At 42.7% G+C, this 23280-nt stretch overlaps 1 protein-coding gene across 25 annotated transcripts in view; it reads right to left on the minus strand.

The window, feature by feature from the left end:
- MICAL3 (microtubule associated monooxygenase, calponin and LIM domain containing 3) overlaps positions 1 to 23280 on the minus strand; it is a 340878-nt gene that overhangs the window by 131786 nt on the left and 185812 nt on the right. For 20 of the 25 annotated variants that reach the window (XM_068277274.1, XM_068277272.1, XM_068277276.1 and 17 more), the window contains 7 exons: positions 18641 to 18814; positions 18072 to 18146; positions 13411 to 13500; positions 12056 to 12109; positions 6740 to 6847; positions 4985 to 5089; positions 3191 to 3377 (listed from right to left, as the gene is read on the minus strand). In XM_068277274.1, the coding sequence (XP_068133375.1) occupies positions 3191 to 3377; positions 4985 to 5089; positions 6740 to 6847; positions 12056 to 12109; positions 13411 to 13500; positions 18072 to 18146; positions 18641 to 18814 (793 nt within the window). The remainder of the gene's footprint in view (positions 1 to 3190; positions 3378 to 4984; positions 5090 to 6739; positions 6848 to 12055; positions 12110 to 13410; positions 13501 to 18071; positions 18147 to 18640; positions 18815 to 23280) is intronic. The other 5 variants (XM_068277295.1, XM_068277293.1, XM_068277292.1 and 2 more) reach the window with 2 other exon arrangements.

A 23280-nucleotide genomic window follows, 5' to 3' on the forward strand; every position in this document is an offset into this window, starting at 1 on the left:
AGCCAATCCTGATGTAATTTCCTCCCTTACTCTCCTCTACCTGATTTGCCCGCCCTTCACTATAGAAAGTGCATTGTCTCAGCATGAGACATATTAGCCAATCAGAGAGGAACAGAGGTGAGGGAGGGGAAAATAGGAGGAAAAGAGGCTTCAGCCAATCAGGCTGCATTAGTTAAGTCTGAGGGGAAGTAGAGAAGCAAAAAAGGACAACCCAGCGTGCCCTGCAACTTCCTTTTTCTGTACCAAATCAGAGTCAGGTAAACTGGGGACTAATCATTTATCAACAAGAAAAGTAATAGTAATTTTAACTTTAAACCACTTCAGCCCTCAGTCGTTTTCACTTTATGTACACGAGCAATGTTCACCTCCTATTCATTAGCCTATAACTTTATCACTACTTATCACAATGAACTGATCTACAGTATATCTTGTTTTTTCCGCCACCAATTAGGCTTTCTTTGGGTGGTACATTTTGCTAAGAGCCACTTTACTGTAAATGCATTTTAACAGGAAGAATAAGAAACAAATTGAAATAATTCATTATTTCTCAGTTTTATAGTTTTAAAATAATACATGCCTCCGTAATTAAAACCCACGTTTGTCCCGGTTATTACACCGTTTAAATTATGTCCCTATCACAATGTATGGCAACAATATTTTATTTGGAAATAAAGATGCATTTTTTCCGTTTTGCATCCATCACTATTTACAAGCTTATAATAAAAAAAAATTGAAATATTTTATCTTTACATTGATATTTAAAAAGTTTAGACCCTTAGGTAAATATTTACATTTTTTTTTTTTTTGCAATTTTTTTTTTATTAAACATTTTATTTGAGTATTTTTGGGAGGGTGTAAATAGTATGTAAATCGTAATTTTTTTTCTGAAAAGATTTGTTAATTTTTTATTTTTTTTATATGTAGATGTAGTTTTACTTTTTGGCCACAAGATGGCAGCCATGAGTTTGTTTACATGACGTCACTCTAAGCGTAACATGTACGCTTAGAGGGACGTAGGGGGACGCAAGAGGTAGAAAAAGCGAGGCTTCCAAGAGAAGCAGTCACTTTTTTCTGCGGGGGAGAGGAATCAATCCGGGCACCATGGCCCGATTGATTGATTCCTGGGCTAACGATCCGCGGCCGGGAGCACGCGTGCACGAGCTAGCGATCGGCCGCGGGAACGCACATGGCCTCCTGGACGTAGCTTCTACGTCCAGGAAGCTTAAATGGTTAAGATTGCCTGGTTAGCATCCTTATTACTTGTTTACCAGATAAAAATAAAGAATTGATTTTTGATTTTATGCCGGACAGTTATACTTTAAAGGACAACTGAAGGAAGAGGGATATGGAGGCTGCCATGTTTATTTCCTTTAAAAAAAATACCAATTGCCTGGCTGTCCAACTGAACCTCTGCATCTAATACTTTTATCCATAGACCCTGAATAAGCATGCAGCAGATCAGGCGTTTCTGACATTAGTGTCAGATCTGACAAGATTAGCTGCATGCTTGTTTCTGGCTTTATTCAGACACTACTTCAGGCAAATAGATCAGCAGGGCTACCAGGCAACTGGTATTGTTTAATAGGAAATAAGCCTCCATACCCCTCTCACTTCAGTTCTTTAAAGTCGATGTAAAAAAATCAAGCCAACCAGAGACCAGCTATGTGACTTTAGTAATGTCTGTGGCTAAAAAAGCACTTGATGCATCTCCAGTGACAGAAGGAGGACATTATTGCTTTCCACATGTGACATTTGTTCGCCATTTATTAGAATGGAGAACTAGGCTGCTGTGCCACATATCTGCACTATATATCCTAGGTAGGTTGTCCAATGTAGATTTTTGATACACTGTAGGGGTGAAGAGATAACTGTACCCTTCTACCTTCCTGCTTTAAAGGGAAGGTTCAGGGACGCTGTGAAAAAAACAAAAATCCAAATCCACTTACCTGGGGCTTCCTCCAGCCCGTAACAGGCAGGAGGTGCCCTCGTCGCGGCTCCGCAGGCTCCCGGTCTCCTCCGGTGGCGCGCCCGACCTGGCCAGGCCGGCTGCCAGGTCGGGCTCTTCTGCGCTACAATGTGCGGCTCACTGGTGCGCGCTGACGTCATCGGACGTCCTCCGGGCTGTTCTGCGCAGGCTCAGTAGTTCTGAGCCTGCGCAGTACAGCCCGGAGGACGTCCGATGACGTCAGTGCGCACCAGTGAGCCGCACATTGGAGCGCAGAAGAGCCCGACCTGGCAGCCAGCCTGGCCAGGTCGGGCGCGCCACCGGAGGAGACCGGGAGCCTGCGGAGCCGCGACGAGGGCACCTCCTGCCTGCCACGGGCTGGAGGAAGCCCCAGGTAAGTGGATTTGGATTTTTATTTTTTTCACAGCATCCCTGAACCTTCCCTTTAACCAGATGGCAGACAAGTGACATAAATCTTATGTCTTAGAGATACAGAGTACCCAGCAAGCTCATGGTGAACCACAACTGCTAGGAGTGTGTAAGGGGCTACAATGGACCAAAAAGCCTTCTTACTAAAATGCTATGGAAAATAAAAGATTGCTTTCTTAAAACAGAAAGAATTTGTGATAATTCAGGTTGGAGTGAGCTCCAAGATGTCTTGTCTTAATCTTAGGTCTTAAAAGATTTTATGGTTTAAGTGTAAGGTGGCCATACACATATATTTGCAGCAGATTTGACCATCAGATAGATTTCTGGCAGATGCCTGTCAAGTCCAATCTGACAGAAATCTATCTGATGAGAGCCACATATTAGGAACAGATTTCCAATAGATTTCAGAATGAAATCTATTGGAAATTGATCTAAATGCATTATTGGACCATTAGATCCAATACAACTCTATGTGCCATCAATCTGCTGCCAGTAGCAGATTGACCTAGATTTTCCATCCTGTCAGATAGATCAAATCCATCTAAATCAGCCACAAATCGATCAAATGGGGAATTTGATAGAATCGATTTCTGATCGATCGATGGCTGAAATCGACCAGTGTATGGGCCCCTTTAAAAATGCTGAGAAATACCTCAATTTGAATACTTATCAGAAAATCACATGAATGCCACTTTTTCGCTCTCTTCCATTGGAGAAGGACCACTGCATTTTGGGAAGGGGAGGCATGAATGATCTGTATGGGTGGTGGAAGAAAAGGAAAACTTGGTGAGAAAATTGGACACCTCCCAGCCTTACCATCATCCAAGTCATAGGCGTAGGCAGACAGGCGCAGGGTGGTGCTGCAGTAGTCACATTTGAAACAGCTGCGGTGGAAGAATTTGCCCTCAGCACTCAGACGCTCCATCACATAAACTCTGCGACGGCAGAAATAGCACACATCGCTGCCTCCGATGTTCTGTGGGAACTCCTTCCTGAACGATGCCTACAGAGGTACAGAAGGGAGGAGAGGAATAGAGGTCATATAGTGATCTGCGCAACAAGCTTAATATATGAGTCCAGGACTCGGAATCCAGCCTCAGAGCTATAAAAATAATAGGAACGTTAACCTGTGTGACATATCCACCATTACCTTTAACAGATGTGTAGTTATAGCCCGCATCTGCATAGAATGTTCAACGTTTGCCACAATATTAAGTCCCATCCACACCTTTTGTTTCCGAAAGAATTCTGTGCACTGAACGATGCTGAGGGGAGAATAGTTTTATTTGGACAGCATTTGCTGTACTACGGAGAGGGGAGATTCATGCCCAATTGACATGTGCTGTGTTATAGAGGGGTGGGACATTACTGAACAGCATTTTCTGTACTGTACTATGAGGACGGAAGGACCACTCCTGAACAATATGTTCTATACTACAGAGGGGAGGAGCCTGGCTCAAAAGGATGTGTTGTATTATAGAATTGAGGTGATTGGCTGAATGGTATGTGCTGTACTATACAAGGGACAGGCTTGTCCGAACAACATGTGCTGTACTGTAGAAGTGACTTGACTGAACGGGATGCGCTGTACTATGAAGGGGAGAGGCTTGTCTGAATGGCATGTGCTGTACTATAGAAGGGCTTGGCTGTATGGCATGTGTTGTACTATAGCAGGAAAGGGCTTGGCTGAATGGCATGTGCTGTACTATAGAAGGGAAGTGCTTGGCTGAATGGCATGTGTTGTATTATAGAAGAGAAGAGCTTTGCTGAATGGCATGTGCTGTACTATACAAGTGAAGGGCTTGGCTGGACAGCATGTGCTGTACTACAGAAGGGAAGGGCTTGGCTAAACGGCATGTGCTGTACTATGGAAGGGCTTGGCTGAACGGCATGTGCTGTACTATAGAAGGGAAGGGCTTGGCTAAATGGCATGTGCTGTACTATAGAAGAGAAGGGCTTGGCTAAACAGCATGTGTTGTACTATGGAAGGGAGGGGCTTGGTTTAACAGCATGTGCTGTACTATAGAAGGGAGGGGCTTGGCTAAATGGCATGTACTTTACTATACTTTACTATAGAAAGGAGGGGCTTGGCTAAATGGCATGTGCTGTACTATAGAAAGAAAGGGCTTGGCACAAATAGATCCTTCCCAGGACTAGTCCATCTAAAAGTGATATTTCTGTTACAAGTTACCGTAAGTTGGCTTTAATTATAGATGGCGCCAGGTCACCTCACATCTTAGATCATCAAAACAGTACAAAACAAAGAGTTCCCCACCACATCTTCTGGCTTTATTCCTGCCTAGCCTGGGGTGCTTCTCCTCCTGTGGCACTCTCCATATTATACAAATAAAACAGCAGGCAAAGGGAGAATCCCTGGTAATGGGTTTGGCAAGTATACAAACCTGGGAATTCAGGAGCACAAAGATCTCACCACTTAAGTCCTCAAGAGAGAGGACTCAACTGAGTTCATTAGCCTACTAGCCACCACTTAAAAAACTTAAATATCACTTTTGAATGGCGTGACTAATGTCTCACCATGCCTTAAAATAAACCCGTGAATAAAACAAAAACTGCATTAAATAACTCATACAATGTTCTTATCCTGCTTACCACTTTTTTCCCAAACAGAGGTGGGGGGGTTTCCTTCTTTTGCAGCTGACTGGCTATCTGCTCAGCCAATGAGCTCACACCACCTGTATATATCTTTAAGTACTTCTGGTGGAAGCCGAAACAAGGAGGACAAAGGAAGAAGAGGACATGAATAAAGGGTCCCACACCCAACAGACAGGTGTGAGTAAGTGATGCATGGTGGGGTCACACAGCAGCAGTGGAAACACAGGCACAGGTGGTCTAAATTAGTAGCATTATGTTGTCCCTGCGCAGGATGCATGTACTCTTCCCCCCCCCCCCCCCCCCCAAAAAAAAAGAGCATTAAGTCCAATCCTGGATCTGATCCTACATGGTAGATGAGCAAGTTCACTTGTTAAATACAGGCATTGCCCAAAGGTGCTAGATTGGTGGTTTTCCGACAATACAGATTTTGCATCTGTTAACAGACTAATATAGGAAAATAATTAATTTACTGATACCCCTTATAGTCATTCATACACTACCAACAGAATATAATCCTGTGGGGGATAGACTGTGGCATAGCTTTGTACGCAGGGGTTGCTGAACATGGAAAAGAGGTTGCTCTATGTGAAAAGAGGCTGCATAAAAAATAAAAAAAAAAAGCCCGCAAACAAGGAGAAACACATGAAAGCGACGCTACTGCCCAAGAGGGCTTCTGTGCAAGAGGGGCTTCTGAATTCTCAATGAAAATGAGAAGTGCAAAGAGGTGAACTGAACACTACCCTTCCTTACTGTATATCTGATTGTATAGTAATCAATTTCTAACCAGACCAGGCCACTATTAAGTTATGTATGGACAGCGAGCCCTTTCAGTGGCAATTTTCTATATTACAGGTGCTGAAGGCTGTGATCTTCTCAGTCAGCCATGTCTGTGCCCTACCCACTTGCATTATGAACAGCTAAATAATGCTGCAACACACATCAGCCACAGTCTTAACTGCAACAGCTGGAAATGCGACTCAAGAGGAGTTTCCATTGAAACCAGTAAGCTTCTAATATGAGCCTTAAGGTTCCCACACACACGTTACTATTTTCCTATTTGATTTTACTTCAATTCAATGAAAACGGTTGTACAGAAAAACTGAACTTTTTCATTTGATTGAGAAATCTGATAAAATTTCCAGTTTCCAGCATTATCCGCGCATTGTCATACATTGTGAAGCATAGAGTCAATGAAAAGTATGCTTCACTGTCACTGTTAATGTGCATATTTTGCAATAAAACGGTAACACACCGTTATACTGCATCTGTCGCACTATGAATGTCTCTATAGGTGGTGCATTGCAGTAAGGCAAGCCGCATTACAATGTGAAATCAGGTAAATATGGAACACACGTGTGTGATCAGATTTTTATTTTTTACTACAGTAAATGTAACATCGTGGCCACCTTTTAATATAATAAAGCATGGGCTAAATGTCTAGTTGTGAATGACTTGAATATTTCAGTTTGAAGTTTCATGTTTTTATGTGGTCACACCGGTCCCTCTTCACACCACACAATACCAAACTGCACAGGAGCTGCATTAACCTTGTGCAAAAGTGTCTGAAGTAAGAAGATTCCAACAGCCATCAGTCAAAAACTACGTTCTAAAAGTTAGGTACTGGTGAATTTACTGGCTGAAGTCTTTAGTACTGTATATGTTTTTTTAGCAGTGCGCACGGCAGGTGGATAACACAAGCGCATGCCATTAGCTATACCAAACCAGAGCTTTGCACACGTGTGTACATGCTACCTGTCGGATATCATCATGAGAAGGTGAGGCAGGGCGTTCAGCTGAACGCAGGGAGACAGAGTGCTGCCAATGGTCTATTGGAGATCGCCGGGCGGGCTCAAAATCAGACTGGAGGGTAGAAACATGTATCAGTGTAGAATTAGGAGGGTTGGTTGGGCCATTAACAGGGAACTAGTTACACTAATAACTGAAGCAGCCCGCTCAGGAGTACAACACAATTATTTACATGTTTGTTAATAAAATCTATGTCACTGAAAAAAAATCTGTAACCGATTAAAATGTACTCATCAGGTTATCCTTATAACAATTATGCTAATCATTGTAGTGCCAAAAATGTCAATCCACGGTCTCTCTCTGGTCAATTAATACCAATTTGGGTCGCCTCCGTGTAGTATTTAGAGCAGGCTTTACATACAGGGGACTTTATTTTACTTAAAATAGGAAGGCAATTCAACTTTTACTGACAATTACTCAAAGAAACTTGATCACTGATTATTTTTGCTGGGAGGTCAATTTTAAAGAGACACTGAAGCGAAAAAAAAATATGATATAGTGAATTGGTTGTGTACTATGAATAATTACTAGAAGATTAGCAGCAAAGGAAATATTCTCATACTTTTATTTTCAGGTATATAGTGTTTTTTCTAACATTGCATCATTCTCTAATATGTGCAGATTACACAACACTCAGCATTCAAAATGAGTCTTTCAGAGCAGTCTGTGAAGTAATGACCTCTCCTCTAGCAGAGAAAAAGTAAACAGTTCACTTACAGTTGAGATAATAAAAGTCAGATAACAGCCCTCTCCACGACTAAGACTTAAGGTGCCCATACACTCGTCAGATTGGCAGCAGATAGATAAGAAATGCATCTGATGATCTATCTGATGCGTTTTTAGAACATTTTTTACCAGGATAGAATTCCAATAGATTTCAGTTTGAAATCTATTGAAATTCGATCTGATGGCATTTTTTTGCCATCAGATTTCCATTAAGGCCAATGCAAACTGATAAGCAATCTCATCAGATCGACCTAAATTTTCCACCCTGCAAGTTCGATGGAAATCCATCGAAATCGATCGAAATCGGCCGTCGATCGGTCAATTGGCCAACCGATTTGCGATCGATCGATCGGTCGGCCAGAAAATCGGCTGAGTGTATTAGTCGGAGCGTTAATGGCTTGTTTGCATAGAGATAACAACTGGAGTTTCTTAACTCTTCCTGTACTGGAAACAATTAGACTGATGTATCTGATCTTAATGTTTTATTTCTTAAGAAGAAAGATGCGGTCCGCAACAAGTCTCTCCACAGTGTTGTAGTTTATTTAGGACGTATCCTCACAGCAATTAAAAAAAGTACAAGGCTGACATGTTTCGGGCCATACAGCCCTTAATCATAGCACATAGCCACAGCTCATATTTCTCAGTTAAAAAGGGGGGAGAAAAGAGTGCCACACCCAAAGTTGACATGGGCCAGCCCACATGCGGGAGGGTCCAGCATAACAATATAAGCTGTCAGTCAATGGGTGAGCACCAGCCCCATATACAAAGTAAACATCTATTAAAAGGTATAAATTCTTGTAGGCAACATAAAACCAAGAAAAAAAGAAAAAAAGTTTAAAGAACAATCAAAGTGCACAAAGAGGAGTACAAAATTATATAATACACCATTTGTTTAGGGGCATCTTGGTCCACCAGGAATATTTCAAATGTTGCCAAACACTTTAGGAACATACATGGTGGTGACATGTCTGGTTTTTCCTTCCAGGGGATAGAAAGGGTCTTTTTGCCCAGGAGAGGAGGGGATCTACTAGCTACTATTCGCAAAAGGGAGGCCCTGTGGATCTTTCGCTTGGGGACCAGGGTCCCAGAGGGACTTAATGCCAGATGGGACATAGCTCTGGTTACAGGTTAATTTTATCTAACTTAACCATTTGTCAAATAACATGATGTCCTGTTGTATACATTTATGTATTGGGGGATGTGCCCATCGTTAATGCGGGTAAACAAATGGTGTATTATATAATTTTGTACTCCTCTTTGTGCACTTTGATTGTTCTTTAAAGTTTTTTTCTTTTTTTCTTGGTTTTATGTTGCCTACAAGAATTTATATGATACGTCCTAAATAAACTACAACACTGTGGAGAGACTTGTTGCGGACCGCATCTTTCTTCTTTACTACAGTGTCCAGGCCTGGCTGCCTATGGTCCAGCACTGCCTTCCACAGTGCAGTCGAGCGGTTGTTTTTTGATTGTTCGTTTTATTTCTTAGCTGTACTACACATGCAAATCATAATATCATAATTTTTTTTTCGCTTCAGTGTCTCTTTAAGGTGACAATCAAAACGATGGTTCTTCAGAGCTACACAACAAAGATATATCTAAAGCAATAGGGAACTCCCAGGATCCTCAGCTGCAAAATTAACAGGTGACACCTCGCTAGCAACAGTACAGAAAAGCACAATTAGATATAATCCATAACTGGTGTTTTTAACCAATATGTATGATTTACTATTTAAAAAAAATAAAACCTTTTCCAAAATTTCTTAAGTCTAATACACATACCCAATTTTGATTGGTCAATGACTGGCCAATGTTACCACCGCCATGTAATATGAGGGCCAACAAATTTGGAACACTACAAATGTAGATAAGCTCTCATACTTCATGGAAGTGGTAAAAATGGCCAATTATCAACCAATCAAAATTGTATGGAGTGTACCAGGTTTTAAGTATTAAAATATAATTAAAAGTTAGCATACGATATTAGCTAGAAGGGTCAGTGAATTATTATTAGTAGGACTAGGGTTGTAAAAAAATAAAATAAAAAGCAATGACAAGCTTTGTCTTAAAGAGACACTAAAGCGAAAAAAAATTATGATATTATGATTTGCATGTGTAGTACAGCTAAGAAATAAAACATTAAGATCAGATACATCAGTCTAATTGTTTCCAGTACAGGAAGAGTTAAGAAACTCCAGTTGTTATCTCTATGCAAACAAGCCATTAACTCTCCGACTAAGTCTTAAGGGGCCCATAAACTCAGCCGATTTTCTGGCCGACCGATCGATCCAGATCGATCGATCGATTGCAAATCGGTTGGCCAATTGACCGATCGATGGATTTCCATCGAACTGGCAGGGTGGAAAATTTAGGTCGATCTGATGAGATTGCTTATCTTTTTGCATTGGCCTTAATGGAAATCTGATGGCAAAAAAATGCCATCAGATCGAATTTCAATAGATTTCAAACTTAAATCTATTGGAATTCTATCCTGGTAAAAAATGTTCTAAAAAACACATCAGATAGATCATCAGATGCATTTCTTATCTATTTGCTGCCAATCTGACGAGTGTATGGGCACCTTCAGTTGTGGAGAGGGCTGTTATCTGACTTTTATTATCTCAACTGTAAGTGAACTGTTTACTTTTTCTCTGCTAGAGGAGAGGTCATTACTTCACAGGCTGCTCTGAAAGACTCATTTTGAATGCTGAGTGTTGTGTAATCTGCACATATTAGAGAATGATGCAATGTTAGAAAAAACACTATATACCTGAAAATAAAAGTATGAGAATATTTTCTTTGCTGCTAATCTTCTAGTAATTATTCATAGTACACAACCAATTCACTATATCATATTTTTTTTTTTCGCTTCAGTGTCTCTTTAATTGAGAAATACACAGGGGAGCATCTCATTTCATCTGTAGCTAGGTAGCCATTTTAAAGCACACCAGCAGGAGATCTACAGATGCGGTTATCTTGACCCAGTTTAATAAAGGGAAAAATAAACCCCCAAACTAGCCATCTGCCCATTGCCCAATATGCTGATCCTCAGACTACACTTGTAAATCACTCATCTGGAGAAAGTATATGGGACAATTATGATTTCCCTGATGTTCTTCCAGGATGGTGATACAAAGCACTAAAGCCAGATGGCTATAATGTTTCAATGTCCATTGCTCTCAAATGATAAACCCACATTACAGGTACATAAAATACGCTGTATCTGCACATGTGTACCTTTATCTTTCAAGACAACGTTCTGTGCCACACCAACTCCCGACTGGATGTGGGAAGGCAGTGTCACATGTTGGAAGTGTAATGGTGCCCATTAATGATACAATCTTGATTGTACAATATCACCACTTCTATGTAATATGAGGGACTAAAATATCAATTCAAATTATAATTAATTATTTTCCCTTCAACTTCATACATTTAGTAAGGTTGTATCATTAGTGGGCAACACTTATGATAAGAACGTTTCTAACACAATAAAGCTGTCAGTGGCAGCTGCTCCTGTCTGTTGCTTCTTATTTGCTATACCATAGGTTACAAAGGAAAAAATTAGGTAACTTGTAGGATGGGAAGAACTTTGCCCCCCAAAAATAAAATCTGTCTCCAATCCATCAACAATTCTACAGAACTCCACTTAAAGGATCACTCCACCCAGCAGAGGCATTTCAGCATGTTTTACAACTAAAACCAGCCAATAATTGTCTGCATGTTTCAGAAACTCTAGTGGTGAGAACTATATGTTAGGGTCTGAGCACACTTGGGTACTTCTGTGCATTTCTCAGCAGAAGTATTTCTGAAAAAGTGCACAGAAGCACGCACGTGTGCTCAAGCCCAGACTGAGTATGCAGCTCTGTTATTGGGGCCTCACATCACCCCACTGATTTCTTTAACCTGTCATGTAGTCAGGTGGTAAAAACTATCCACACCTACTACTTGCAAACTGGGCACTCCCACCATACACCTCATACCCAGCAGGGCTTCACTTGCTCTGCTGGCTGGCTTCTTCTATGTCTTAGGGTCTCCTGTGATCACATCTCTCTACTACTGAGTCTCCAGCTCCTCCTACATGACTTTCATCATAGGAGGTCTCCTACCCACTTCTATCTCTCAGGGCTTACAACCATGAGATTTTCTGCAGAGTTCCCAGTTCTACAAACCAGCTGCACCCATTACTAGGAGCTCCTCATCCTAATGCCGGATTCTTCTATTTTAATGGTAACCAGTGATGTGATTTCAGCTATGTGCACCTGCTGTTCCCGTCAGTACCCCAGCTGCATTCCTCTATCTTGTAGCAACTACAGTGATTATATGTCTGTGTTCACTTGCCGCACTTATTGAGAGAGGCTTTAACCATCTACCAGATTACACCTAAAGATGAAACGCCTTTTGGGTGAATTAATCCTTTAACTCAACAAGTATTAAATAGGAGTTCTAAACTGAGGAACGGTGTGAAGATTTTCAAAAAAGTGCCACACCCCAAAGCACCCCCATTTTCTCAAGCATGCCAAACCCATGCGGTTACCCTCTCCGGGCTGGGACAGGTCTCCCCGCGGTCACTAGGTAGCACCGGGCTACTCTGTGGATAGGATAGAAAAGAGAAAATGAAACAAAGAAATTTCAGTATAAATAGAGGACTATAGAGTCCGATGGAAACGTCTGGCACTGCTATAGCTTGAGCTGTAAGAGGCAGTGGTGATCAGGCAAAGCAGAGTGCCCTGATTAGGAGAGCATGTAACATCCTTGTAGTGTAACAAACTCCGTGCTACCCCTTCCCCACCATAAATAGCCTTAGACAGTGGCATTACTAGTGAATAGCAAGACATCCTTTTTAAAGTGACCATTAACAGTACAATATTTCCCTCAGACGTGATAATTAGATAGTAGTAGAATACATGGAAAAAAAAAAAAAGGTTAAACTATTGTATGGTCAACTGGAATACAGTATGTTGTCGATCGGAATGTAGGCTTTCATGATCGTATACGAAGAGAGAACGTGCCCTATTCAACCTAATTATGGGAACAATTGATAATTACCTTCTGTTTACTTACGATTCTGCAATTGTGATCAAATTGCATCTGAGGAAAATATTGTACCGTTAATGGGCAACTTTAGTGCCGGCACTGCAGTACCAAGCTGGTGCCAAACAATTTGTGCTCAGAAGGATTATTTTTCACAGGACAGGCTGGTATGATTACTAAGAGAAAGTAAAGATAATCCTGATCTTAGTATTTTGCATGATGGCTTATTCAAGAAGAATATAAATATGAATAGAAGTATGCTCATACCAACCTCTCCCTCAATAACAGCTGGCTGGAACATGCTATAGCACAATGTGATTTTCACCATCACCCCACAATCCGTGTTAGGTTATTTCACACTTCCTTACTAGTATTTAGATAAGATACCCGTAAAAGTGAATTATAAAATGTGAGCTACAATAGGCTGAAGTTGGAAATTGCTGATGCAAAACTTCTAGCAGAAGTTTCCAGATGTGGAGACAGGTGGATCCAGTCCAATTCTGAGGACTATAAAGACCGGAATAATAAATTATTCTACAGAAACAGGACCAACTCCTACTGCTGTTATCACAGAGCTAGTGGTCAGCCAGCTCCTACTGCTGTTATCACAGAGCTAATGGTCAGCCAGCTCCTACTGCTGTTATCACAGAGCTAGTGGTCAGCCAGCTCCTACTGCTGTTATCACAGAGCTAATGGTCAGCCAGCTCCTACTGCTGTTATCACAGAGCTAGTGGTCAGCCAGCTCCTACTGCTGTTATCACAGAGCTAGTGGTCAGCCAGCTCCTACTGCTGTTATCACAGAGCTAGTGGTCAGCCAGAAGCGGTGAGACAAGCATAAGAAAACATTCCCAGAGTCACCTGCGTCAAAGAGCGAGGCGCGGGGTACGGCCGCGAGTGCAAACCGATAACCTTTTTAGGGCAGGTCCGTGGTGAATCATCAGTCCTGGCCTTTAAAGAGGGACAAAAGAATTGGGGAGTGATAGACAAAAAACTCCCAAACAGATCATCTTGTATACCAATTTCTGTCTGGTCAAAAATTAAACTAACTGCTAACTACACAGAATATGACCCACTTTCTGAGTGACCCACACTGAGGGGAAGAAGGGGAGGGGAGGGGGGGGGGGGGGGTTAGAGGCTTTTTTGGTTGCAAATGTTTTGAACAAGCATTTACTTAGATACTATGCAGGAAAATGCTGTAGCTTCCTCTGTAAGCCTCACTCTCCATGTAGGAAATTACAATAAGCGTCAGGTTAGAAAGAGAAAAGTTCCTAAATACCAAGATTCAGCTCTTGAGTAGCGCAGTCACATAACTTGCACCACTGCTGGCTTTGGCCCATCCCTCCTTTCTGCCGCTTTGCGTGTACCTTTTTTACTTATGGAAAGGTCGATTCACCACTAATCCTTCTACTTTTGACTCTAAATATACAGTGGTGTGAAAAACTATTTGTCCCCTTCCTGATTTCTTATTGTTTTGCATGTTTGTCACACTTAAATGTTTCTGCTCATCAAAAACCGTTAACTATTAGTCAAAGATAACATAATTGAACACAAAATGCAGTTTTAAATGATGGTTTTTATTATTTAGTGAGAAAAAAACCCTCAAAACCTACATGGCCCTGTGTGAAAAAGTAATTGCCCGCTGAACCTAATAACTGGTTGGGCCACCCTTAGAAGCAATAACTGCAATCAAGCATTTGCGATAACTTGCAACGAGTCTTTTACAGCGCTCTGGAGGAATTTTGGCCCACTCATCTTTTCAGAATTGCTGTAATTCAGCTTTATTTGAGGGTTTTCTAGCATGAACCGCCTTTTTAAGGTCATGCCACAACATCTTAATAGGATTCAGGTCAGGACTTTGACTAGGCCACTCCAAAGTCTTCATTTTGTTTTTCTTCAGCCATTCAGAGGTGGATTTGCTGGTGTGTTTTGGGTCATTGTCTTGCTGCAGCACCCAAGATCGCTTCAGCTTGAGTTGACGAACAGATGGCCGGACATTCTCCTTCAGGAGTTTTTGGTAGACAGTAGAATTCATGGTTCCATCTATCACAGCAAGCCTTCCAGGTCCTGAAGCAGCAAAACAACCCCAGACCATCACACTACCACCACCATATTTTACTGTTGGTATGATGTACTTTTGCTGAAATGCTATGTTACTTCTACGCCAGATGTAACGGGACACGCACCTTCCAAAAAGTTCAACTTTTGTCTCGTCGGTCCACAAGGTATTTTCCAGGGCTGTGGAGTCGGTACAAAAATCTTCCGACTCCAACTCTGACTCCTCAGTTTCTGAAACCACGACTCCGACTCCAACTCCGTGTACCCAAAATTGCTCCGACTCCTCGACTCCTTAGTCTAATACTTAACAGGGCTGTGGATTTTGTACAAAAATCATGTGACTCCGACTCCCGACTCCTCAGTTTCTGAAACCACGACTCCGACTCCAACTCCGACTGCCCAAAATTGCCCCGACTCAGACTCCTCGACTCAGACTCCACAGCCCTGGTATTTTCCCAAAAGTCTTGGCAATCATTGAGATTTTTTTTTAGCAAAATTGAGACAAGCCTTAATGTTCTTTTTGCTTAAAAGTGGTTTGCGCCTTGGATATCTGCCATGCAGGCCATTTTTGCCCAGTCTCTTATGGTGGAGTCGTGAACACTGACCTTAATTGAGGCAAGTGAGGCCTGTAGTTCTTTAGATGTTGTCCTTAGGTTTTTTGTGGCCTCTCGGATGAGTTTTCTCTGCGCTCTTGGGGTAATTTTGGTCGGCCAGCCACTCCTGGGAAGGTTCATCACTGTTCCATGTTTTTGCCATTTGTGGCTAATGGCTCTCACTGTGGTTCGCTGCAGTCCCAAAGCTTTAGAAATGGCTTTATAACCTTTACCAGACTGATAGATCTCAATTACAGTACTTCTGTTCTCATTTGTTCCTATATTTCTTTGGATCTTGGCATGAGGTCTAGCTTTTGAGGTGCTTTTGGTCTACTTCTCTGTGTCGGATAGCTCCTATTTCAGTGATTTCTTGATTGAAACAGGTGTGGCAGTAATCGGGCCTGGGGGTGACTACAGAAATTGAACTCAGGTGTGATAAACCACAGTTAAGTTATTTTTTAACAAGGGGGGCAATCACTTTTTCACACAGGGCCATGTAGATTGAGTTTTTTTCCTCACTAAATAATAAAAACCATCATTTAAAACTGCATTTTGTGTTCAATTAGGTTATCTTTGACTAATAGTTAACGGTTTTTGATGAGCAGAAACATTTAAGTGTGACAAACATGCAAAAGAATAAGAAATCAGGAAGGGGGCAAATAGTTTTTCACACCACTGTAGCTGCTTAATGCGTCCTATTGATGCATGTAAAGTGTGTAGTGACAGTTTAACTGCTAATGAACATTTGTTTTAGGAAATCTGAAAGGTACAGTATATGGAAAAAATGCTGTTAACTCCTGTATGTAAACGTTGATTGCCTGGCTGTTGCACTGATCCTCTGCCATTTACATTTCTGAATCACTGACCCAGAACTAGTATGCAGATGGAGTGTTCTGCCTGTTGGTTGCACGCTTGTTCCAGGTGTGATGCAGCACATTCTGTGCCATGGAAATAGGAGAGGAGCAGCATGTTCTGTGCCATGGAGAGGGGAAGGGGAGAAAAGCAGCATGTTCTGCGCCATGGAAATTGAAGAGTGAGAGCAACAGAAGGTTATGTGCCATAGAGAGGGGTGGGAGAGTAGAGCAACATGTTCTGTGCCATGGTGAGGAGTAACATGGTAGGGTTATCAAACAAATTACCTCATGTTACGTAAGTTACCTCATGAGGTAATGACATTTAGCAATTCTGGTAGGTTTTAGTCATGTTTTACCTCATGAGGTAAATTAGGAGGTAATTCATGAGGTAATTTACCAAAAATAGCGATTCTCATGGAAACTAGGGGGCACATAATTTACAGATCAGTTTAAGACCTGCCTGTACCTGGTGGTAAAGTCAATTTGTATGCATTTTGCAGTTTTTAGTGGAGTTCCTATTCGGGCTGTGTAATAGAGAATAATAATAGAAATAAAACTCCAAATATTTACTGGATTTTTTATTTATAAGGGATGCCTATAAATATACTTTTCATAGGATGCTACATAATAAAATATATCTCCCCCCTCAAAAAAAATAAACATCTTCCAAAGACTATCCTAACTTATTATGGAAGACAATTAAAGACTACTATTATTTATTTACTGCATGCTTACCGCTGAAATACCTAATGCTTTACCTTACTTTATGCATTTACCTCATGTTTTACCTCATGTTCAGAAATGGAGAAAAATCTTTCAGAATTGCTAAACAAAGAGGAAAATACCTCATGAGATATTTTACCTACAAAAAAAATATTTACCTCACATAGCTACCAGAATTGAGGCCAATTATGTGCCATTTAGAGGTGTCAAGGAGAGGAGCAGCATGTTCTGTGCCATGGAGAAGGGAAGGAGGGAAAAGCAGCATTTTCTGTGCCACAAAAACCAGAGAGAGAGGGGAGCAGCAAGTTCTGTTCCATGGAGAGGGTGATGGGAGCAGCTTGGTCTGTGTAATGGAGATGGATGGGACAGAGAAGTGGCATGTACCCCACTATGGATAGGTGAGGGTGTCAGGAGCTGCATGTACTGTACTATGGGGAGGGAGGAGTGACATTAAGTCTAGTACAATAGAGGTGAGAAAGGATCAGAATGTAGGGAAAAGGGGCAGAGGAGTGGCATGTATTGTACAATAAGAGAGAATACTGTACTGTGCTTGGGAGACTGGAGGAAGCATGGATTGTCCTATTGGGAGGGGGCAGGATGAGGAGACCAGCAGTATGCAGTGTCATAAAGGAGGAGGGGGGATAGGAGAGGAATGGCATGCAATGTATTATGTGTAAGGGACTGAAAGGGGAGTAAAGAAACAGCATGCGTACCAAACAATGCAGGTGTGTGTGTGTGTGTGTGTGTGTGTGTGTGTGTGTGTGTGTGTGTGTGTGTGTGTGTGTGTGTGTGTGTGTGTGTAGCATGTACTTTCCTATGAAGCATAGACGTTGGAAGTTCAGCATGCACTGTACTGTGGAGAAGGGAAGAAATGTGTAGCGAGCTGCATATACTGCACTTCATAAAAGGGACAGGAAGAAGAACAGCATATACACAGTGCTGAGGAAAGGTAGAGGTTTGGGGAGCAGCATGTCCTGTACTGTAAAAAGAAAGAGAAAGAAAGGGAGGCTCAAACAGCATGTACTGGGGGAGGGAAGAGAAGCATTTGTGAGGTGTATAGAACCAAAGCTATCGCTGCCTGTGGTGGTTAAATACACTAGAAAAAAAATCTTAAAGCTAGTTTTTATTGCCCTAAAAAGAAGTGCAGAGTACGGGAAACAACAGCACAGGTAGATGGTCACCTGAAACAATCTTGAATGATTTTTCCAATCCAATACCCAGTAATGGCCAAGAGCCTTTCAGAAGCCATTTGTCAGCAGGGAGTGACTTGCAGAGGAGAGTTATCGCCAGTTACCTGTTTCCACTGCGGCTCTGTGTGCCTGAGGGCGACTTCCTCTAGTAAGCGCAGCTGATAAGGCAACAGGGGTTTCTGAGGGGTTCCCGAGAGGAAGAGGAGGTGGGGGAGGAACAAGGATGAAGGAAAATGAAGAGGAGGAAAATGTGAGAAAATAAAATGAAACCAGACAGGACACTTCTCAAGCTGGCCACATGGTGGTGACACAGCACAAGGAAGGAAAGACACGTTGGTTTAAAGACATGTTTAACAGACATGAAAGACATGTTCTGTTCACCCAAAGTCAATAATTTATTCAACTAATAGTGCTAAAGCATCAGTGGTGATCCACCAGTAAAATGCATTTTTTCTTTATAGCCAATATGAGTCTAATGAGCTACAATAATCCAGTCTCATATTTACAGCATTGAAAATGGTTGCAGAGCATTACATCACTAAGCACAACATAAAATGTAAAGTTAAAAATATTCTTGAAATATTAAAAATAATTTAGAAAAACATAAACAAATCCCTATTACCACGCAGTAATAAATGTAGGCTAACATTTCCTGAAAATGTTTCAATCATACCTGCTTGCGAAGGCCAGTATTTGGCGCTGGGGCGTTCTCTTCAAATTTGGCAAGAAGCTGTGTGGCCACGGATTTCACCTTATTCTGGTTACCAATTGCAGCATCTATTTTCCTGTCTGTCACAGCGCTCACTAAGGAAGGGCGCTCTTCCCGCTGAGACCGTGGCCCCTCCTCCTGTAACCGCAAAAAAAAAAAAATATTCATACATAAAGTATTTCTCACATGCATTTATTACTGTTCACATTGGGAGAAACCTGTACAAACTTAAAAGTCCAAGACACCATTTTTGAACAAATTTTCTATAGGCCATAAGCAGGAAGAGGTTAAGATCGACAGAGTGAACAAGCAGCTGTTTGTGTCTGAAGAGGAGGAATGCAGTGGGTATTTTGCCATTACATTTTGCACATTTTTTTAAATTAAATTAGGTTCTCATAAATGACTAGAAACGGAACTTTAAGAGTACCAAACTTGTAAAAAAAAAAGTAAACTTATTGTAAACCTCTGTTTTTGTGATGCAAGAATCAGCAGGTGCCAGAGCACTCACCTGCAAAGCACTACAGGTCTGAAACTCCACCCACTCAGCAAAGCTCCCTTGGCATTTTTTGCCCCAAATGTTTCTGAAATTTTGCAGTCTCCCCTCACCTGCATTGCCATGGCCTGCCCCAGCTCAGCAGCTGCGGCCTAATACAGTGCTGCCCATAATTATTCATACCCCTGGCAAATTTTGACTTAAAGCTACGTTTATTTAACCAGCAAGTAATTATTTGACGAGAAAGGTCGTAGGTGTCTCCCAATAGATAAGACTATGTACAATAGGCATTATTGTGTGAAAAATGATCCGCTTTTATTTCCATTTGAGCAAAAAATTTCCAGTCCAGTCCAAAATTATTTATACCCTTCACAAACTTTCACAGTCTGTGGGAAAATCCAAACTTCTGTACCATTCTAAATAGTCCAAGCTGTTCTAAAGCATCCTAATTACCATGATTAATTGGGAACAGCTGTTTTAACCTCCTTAGCGGTAACCCCATGTGTGACACGGGGTAAGCCGCCGGAGGGTGCCGCTCAGGCCCTGCTGGGCCGATTTAAATATTTTTTTTTTTGCTGGACGCAGCTAGCACTTTGCTAGCTGCGCCAGCACCCCGATCGCCGCCGCCGCGCGCCCGATCGCCGCTATCCGGTGCGGCGCGCCCCCCCAGACCCCGTGCGCTGCCTGGCCAATCAGTGCCAGGCAGCGCCAAGGGGTGGATCGGGTCTCCCAATGACGTCCCGACGTCGCTGACGTCGGCGACGTCATCCCGCCCCGTCGCCATGGCGACTGGGGAAGCCCTCCAGGAAATCCCGTTCTTTGAACGGGATTTCCTGATCGGAGATCGCCGAAGGCGATCGAAGCGGGCGGGGGGATGCCGCTGAGCAGCGGCTATCATGTAGCGAGCCCTGGGCTCGCTACATGATTTTTTTAAAAACTGCTGCGCTGCCCCCTGGCGGTATTTTTCATACCGCCAAGGGGGTTAATCAACTCAACAGATGAAAAACAGCAGCTCTCTGCAGTTGGTTTGCGGATAGTTATGGCTAACACAAAGGAGCTCAGTGAGGACCTGCGGCTGCACATTGTGGCTGCTCACAAGTCAAGAAAGGGCTACAAGGTCATTTGTAAATGTTTTCAAGTTCCAGTGGGTACAGTGCAAAGTATTATTTAAAAAAAATTCAAGATGTTCAGTACCGTGGAAAATCTCAGAGGACGTGGTCGGAAGCCAAAGGTGACACCTGTGCTGGCCAGGATAGTGAGAGAGGTGAAAAATAATGCAAGGATCACCACCAAGGCAATCCTGGTGAATCTGGGCTCTGCTGGTGGCAATGTCTAAAGGCAGACAATTCAACTGACACTGCACACTGCTGGGTTCCACGGATGCAGACCAATGAGCACACCACTTCTCCAGATAAAGCACACAAAAGCTCACTTGGCCTTTGCAAATGCGCCTACAAATTTGGGACAGAAAAAGATGATAAATCTAGACCTCTTTTTTCCAAAAATACAAAACCTTTATTGACAACCTTCATTGTGACACTTGATCATCACACTAAATAAAAACAATGTAACGGACTGCACGACCTCTCACACCATCCATCAGGGATTTCCACACTTCCACCTTCACACACACATAAGGCCCATAAATTGCATGCACTGTGTGACTATCTATAAATGGTACGTCGCAGCTGCGCTATGCACCCATTTTGCTATAAAACTACTGTTAGCTACTTAGCATCAGTCCAAGAGACCTCCACTCATCATAGATGTTATAGATCCTGATCGATGCATCTGTGTAGTCAAGCACAATAGTCTTAGATAGAAAGCAAGCAGTTCCTGTAGTTGCCAGTAGTAATTAGATTAGATTAGAATAGCCAGCCAGTTATAATAGCAGCAGAAAGCCAGTTGGTTAGTTCAGCCACATGTTAGTGTAAGGTTTGCAGTCTTATAGTAGCCACAACAGCGATGCTGCAGCACCTCAGGGCAGCAGTTGCACTCATGGGTTCGCTGTGAGTGCTAGGTCGGGCCAGTCGCCCCTAATCCTGTGCCCACCACAACTCAATAAGCCATCCCCACAGTCTTGCTCCGGGACTCACAGCTTGCAGGTCTCTCTGGGCGCCTGTATGTAGATGAGGGGATCCCCAGATGGTAGCAGTCTGTCCCGTGATCTACCCGCGCTCATAAAGTTAATCAGCGGGGATCATCGAGGTACTTTACAGCAGGAGAGGTTCGGCGTCCTTAGCTCTGCCTACCTTTGCAAATGTGCATCTGGACAAAGAAGACTTCTGGTCTTCTGTGTTATGGTCAGATGAAACAAAAATGTAATTTTTTGGTCACAATGAGGTTTCCTTCATTTGGCATAAAAAAAAAGAAGCCTTCAACTCAAAGAACACCATACCCACTGTCAAACATGGTGGTGGGAACCTAATGCTTTGAGGTGTTTTTCAGCCAATGGACCACATCACAGTAAATGGCACCATGAAAAAAAGAGCAATGCATGAGGATTCTCAACATCAGGCACTCTGCAGAGAAACTTAGCCTTGGGGACCAGTGGATATTTCAGCATGACAATGACCCCTAAACACGCAGCAAAAGTCGTGAAGAAATGGTTAGCAGACAACAACATTAACATTTTGCAGTGGCCCGGCTGGAGTGCTGACTTGAATCCAATTGAGAATCTGTGGAGGGAGCTAAAGATCAGTGGTGATGGCAAGAAGACCCTCAAACCTGAAATATTCGGAGCTCCTTGCTAAAGATGAATGGGCAGATATACCTGTGGAGACATGCAAAAAGTGGGTCTGCAATTATAGGAAGCGTTTGATTGCTGTAATCATGGGTGGAAAGGCTTTTTTTATTGATTATTGAGAAGGGTATGAATCATTTTGGACTGGACACTTTTTGCTCAAATGTAAATAAAAGCGGAGACATGTTTTTTTCCACAATAATGCCTCTTGTACATCGTCTTATTATATTTTGGGAGACACCTATGTCATTTCTCCTCAAAAAATTACTTCCTGGTTGAAAAAAAAATGAGTTTAAGTCAAAATTTGCCAGGGGTATGAATAATTATGGGCAGAACGATAAGTGGCTGCCAAGCCGGGGCCAGACCATGGCAACACAGGTGGGAGTGGTCACAGAGCTACGGAAGCACTTCGGGAAGATGGGCGGCGTTTCAAACATAATGATTTACAAGCGAGCATGTTACCCTTTAAACCTTGCATCCATAAAAAAGAGGTTTAAGCAAATGTGGGGTGGAAGAGGGATGAGGGGGGGGGAGGAAATAGGAGGGGTGGAAAGGGCTCAGTTCTTGAGTTATGCTTTTGTATGCTCTGCATGTTGCAGCTCCCTCTTCTTACTGAACCCGATGGTCTTGAGGGCAGGACCATCCTCCGTCATTGGGCCCAATCATTGCACTTCCTCAGTAGCAAGGAGTGTTGTGATTGGCCCCAATGACGGAGACTGATCCCACCTTCGAGACCATAGGGTCTAGTAAGAAGAGGGAGCTGTGGACACATGATTGGCAGGCTGGGGCAGCGCTCCCCTACTGATTCCTAGACGCGGCTGTGCTATCCCGGAAGATACAGTACTACACCAGCTGCAGACTATGTACGGTATATAATACGGGAACGGTACACCGAGGGGACGGGGAACAGTGCACCTGAGAGGACAGGTGGGAGAACAGTGGAACAGGCAGCAGAGAACAGGAACAAGCAGGTGGGGAGGGTGGGTACAGGTGGTGGAGGATGGGGACAGGACACCAGAGGGGACAGGGGGTGGAAGACGGGGACACAGCGCCAATCAGAAATTAGCATTCGGACTATAAGAATCACCTATCCCCCCCCCCCCCCCCCCCACACACACACACACACTTTTATAGACCGAAAAATAAGGTATGTACATATGAACATGGACGGATTTCTGCACCTCCCAAGCAACATCAGCTTAAGGACCCTGGTCGCACAACTGTGTACATGATCGCCTGCCTGATTGCCCTGCTTCAGACCGCCGGGCATGTAAAGAAAGCAGGGCTGCTCGACTTCCTGTCACTCATCTCCGCCCCCCTCCTTCCTTTCACAACACTAACTGGAGCCCCGGGATGCGGAAGAGAGCA

The sequence above is a fragment of the Hyperolius riggenbachi genome, chromosome 3, assembly GCF_040937935.1.
Source record: "Hyperolius riggenbachi isolate aHypRig1 chromosome 3, aHypRig1.pri, whole genome shotgun sequence".
Taxonomy (NCBI): domain Eukaryota; kingdom Metazoa; phylum Chordata; class Amphibia; order Anura; family Hyperoliidae; genus Hyperolius; species Hyperolius riggenbachi.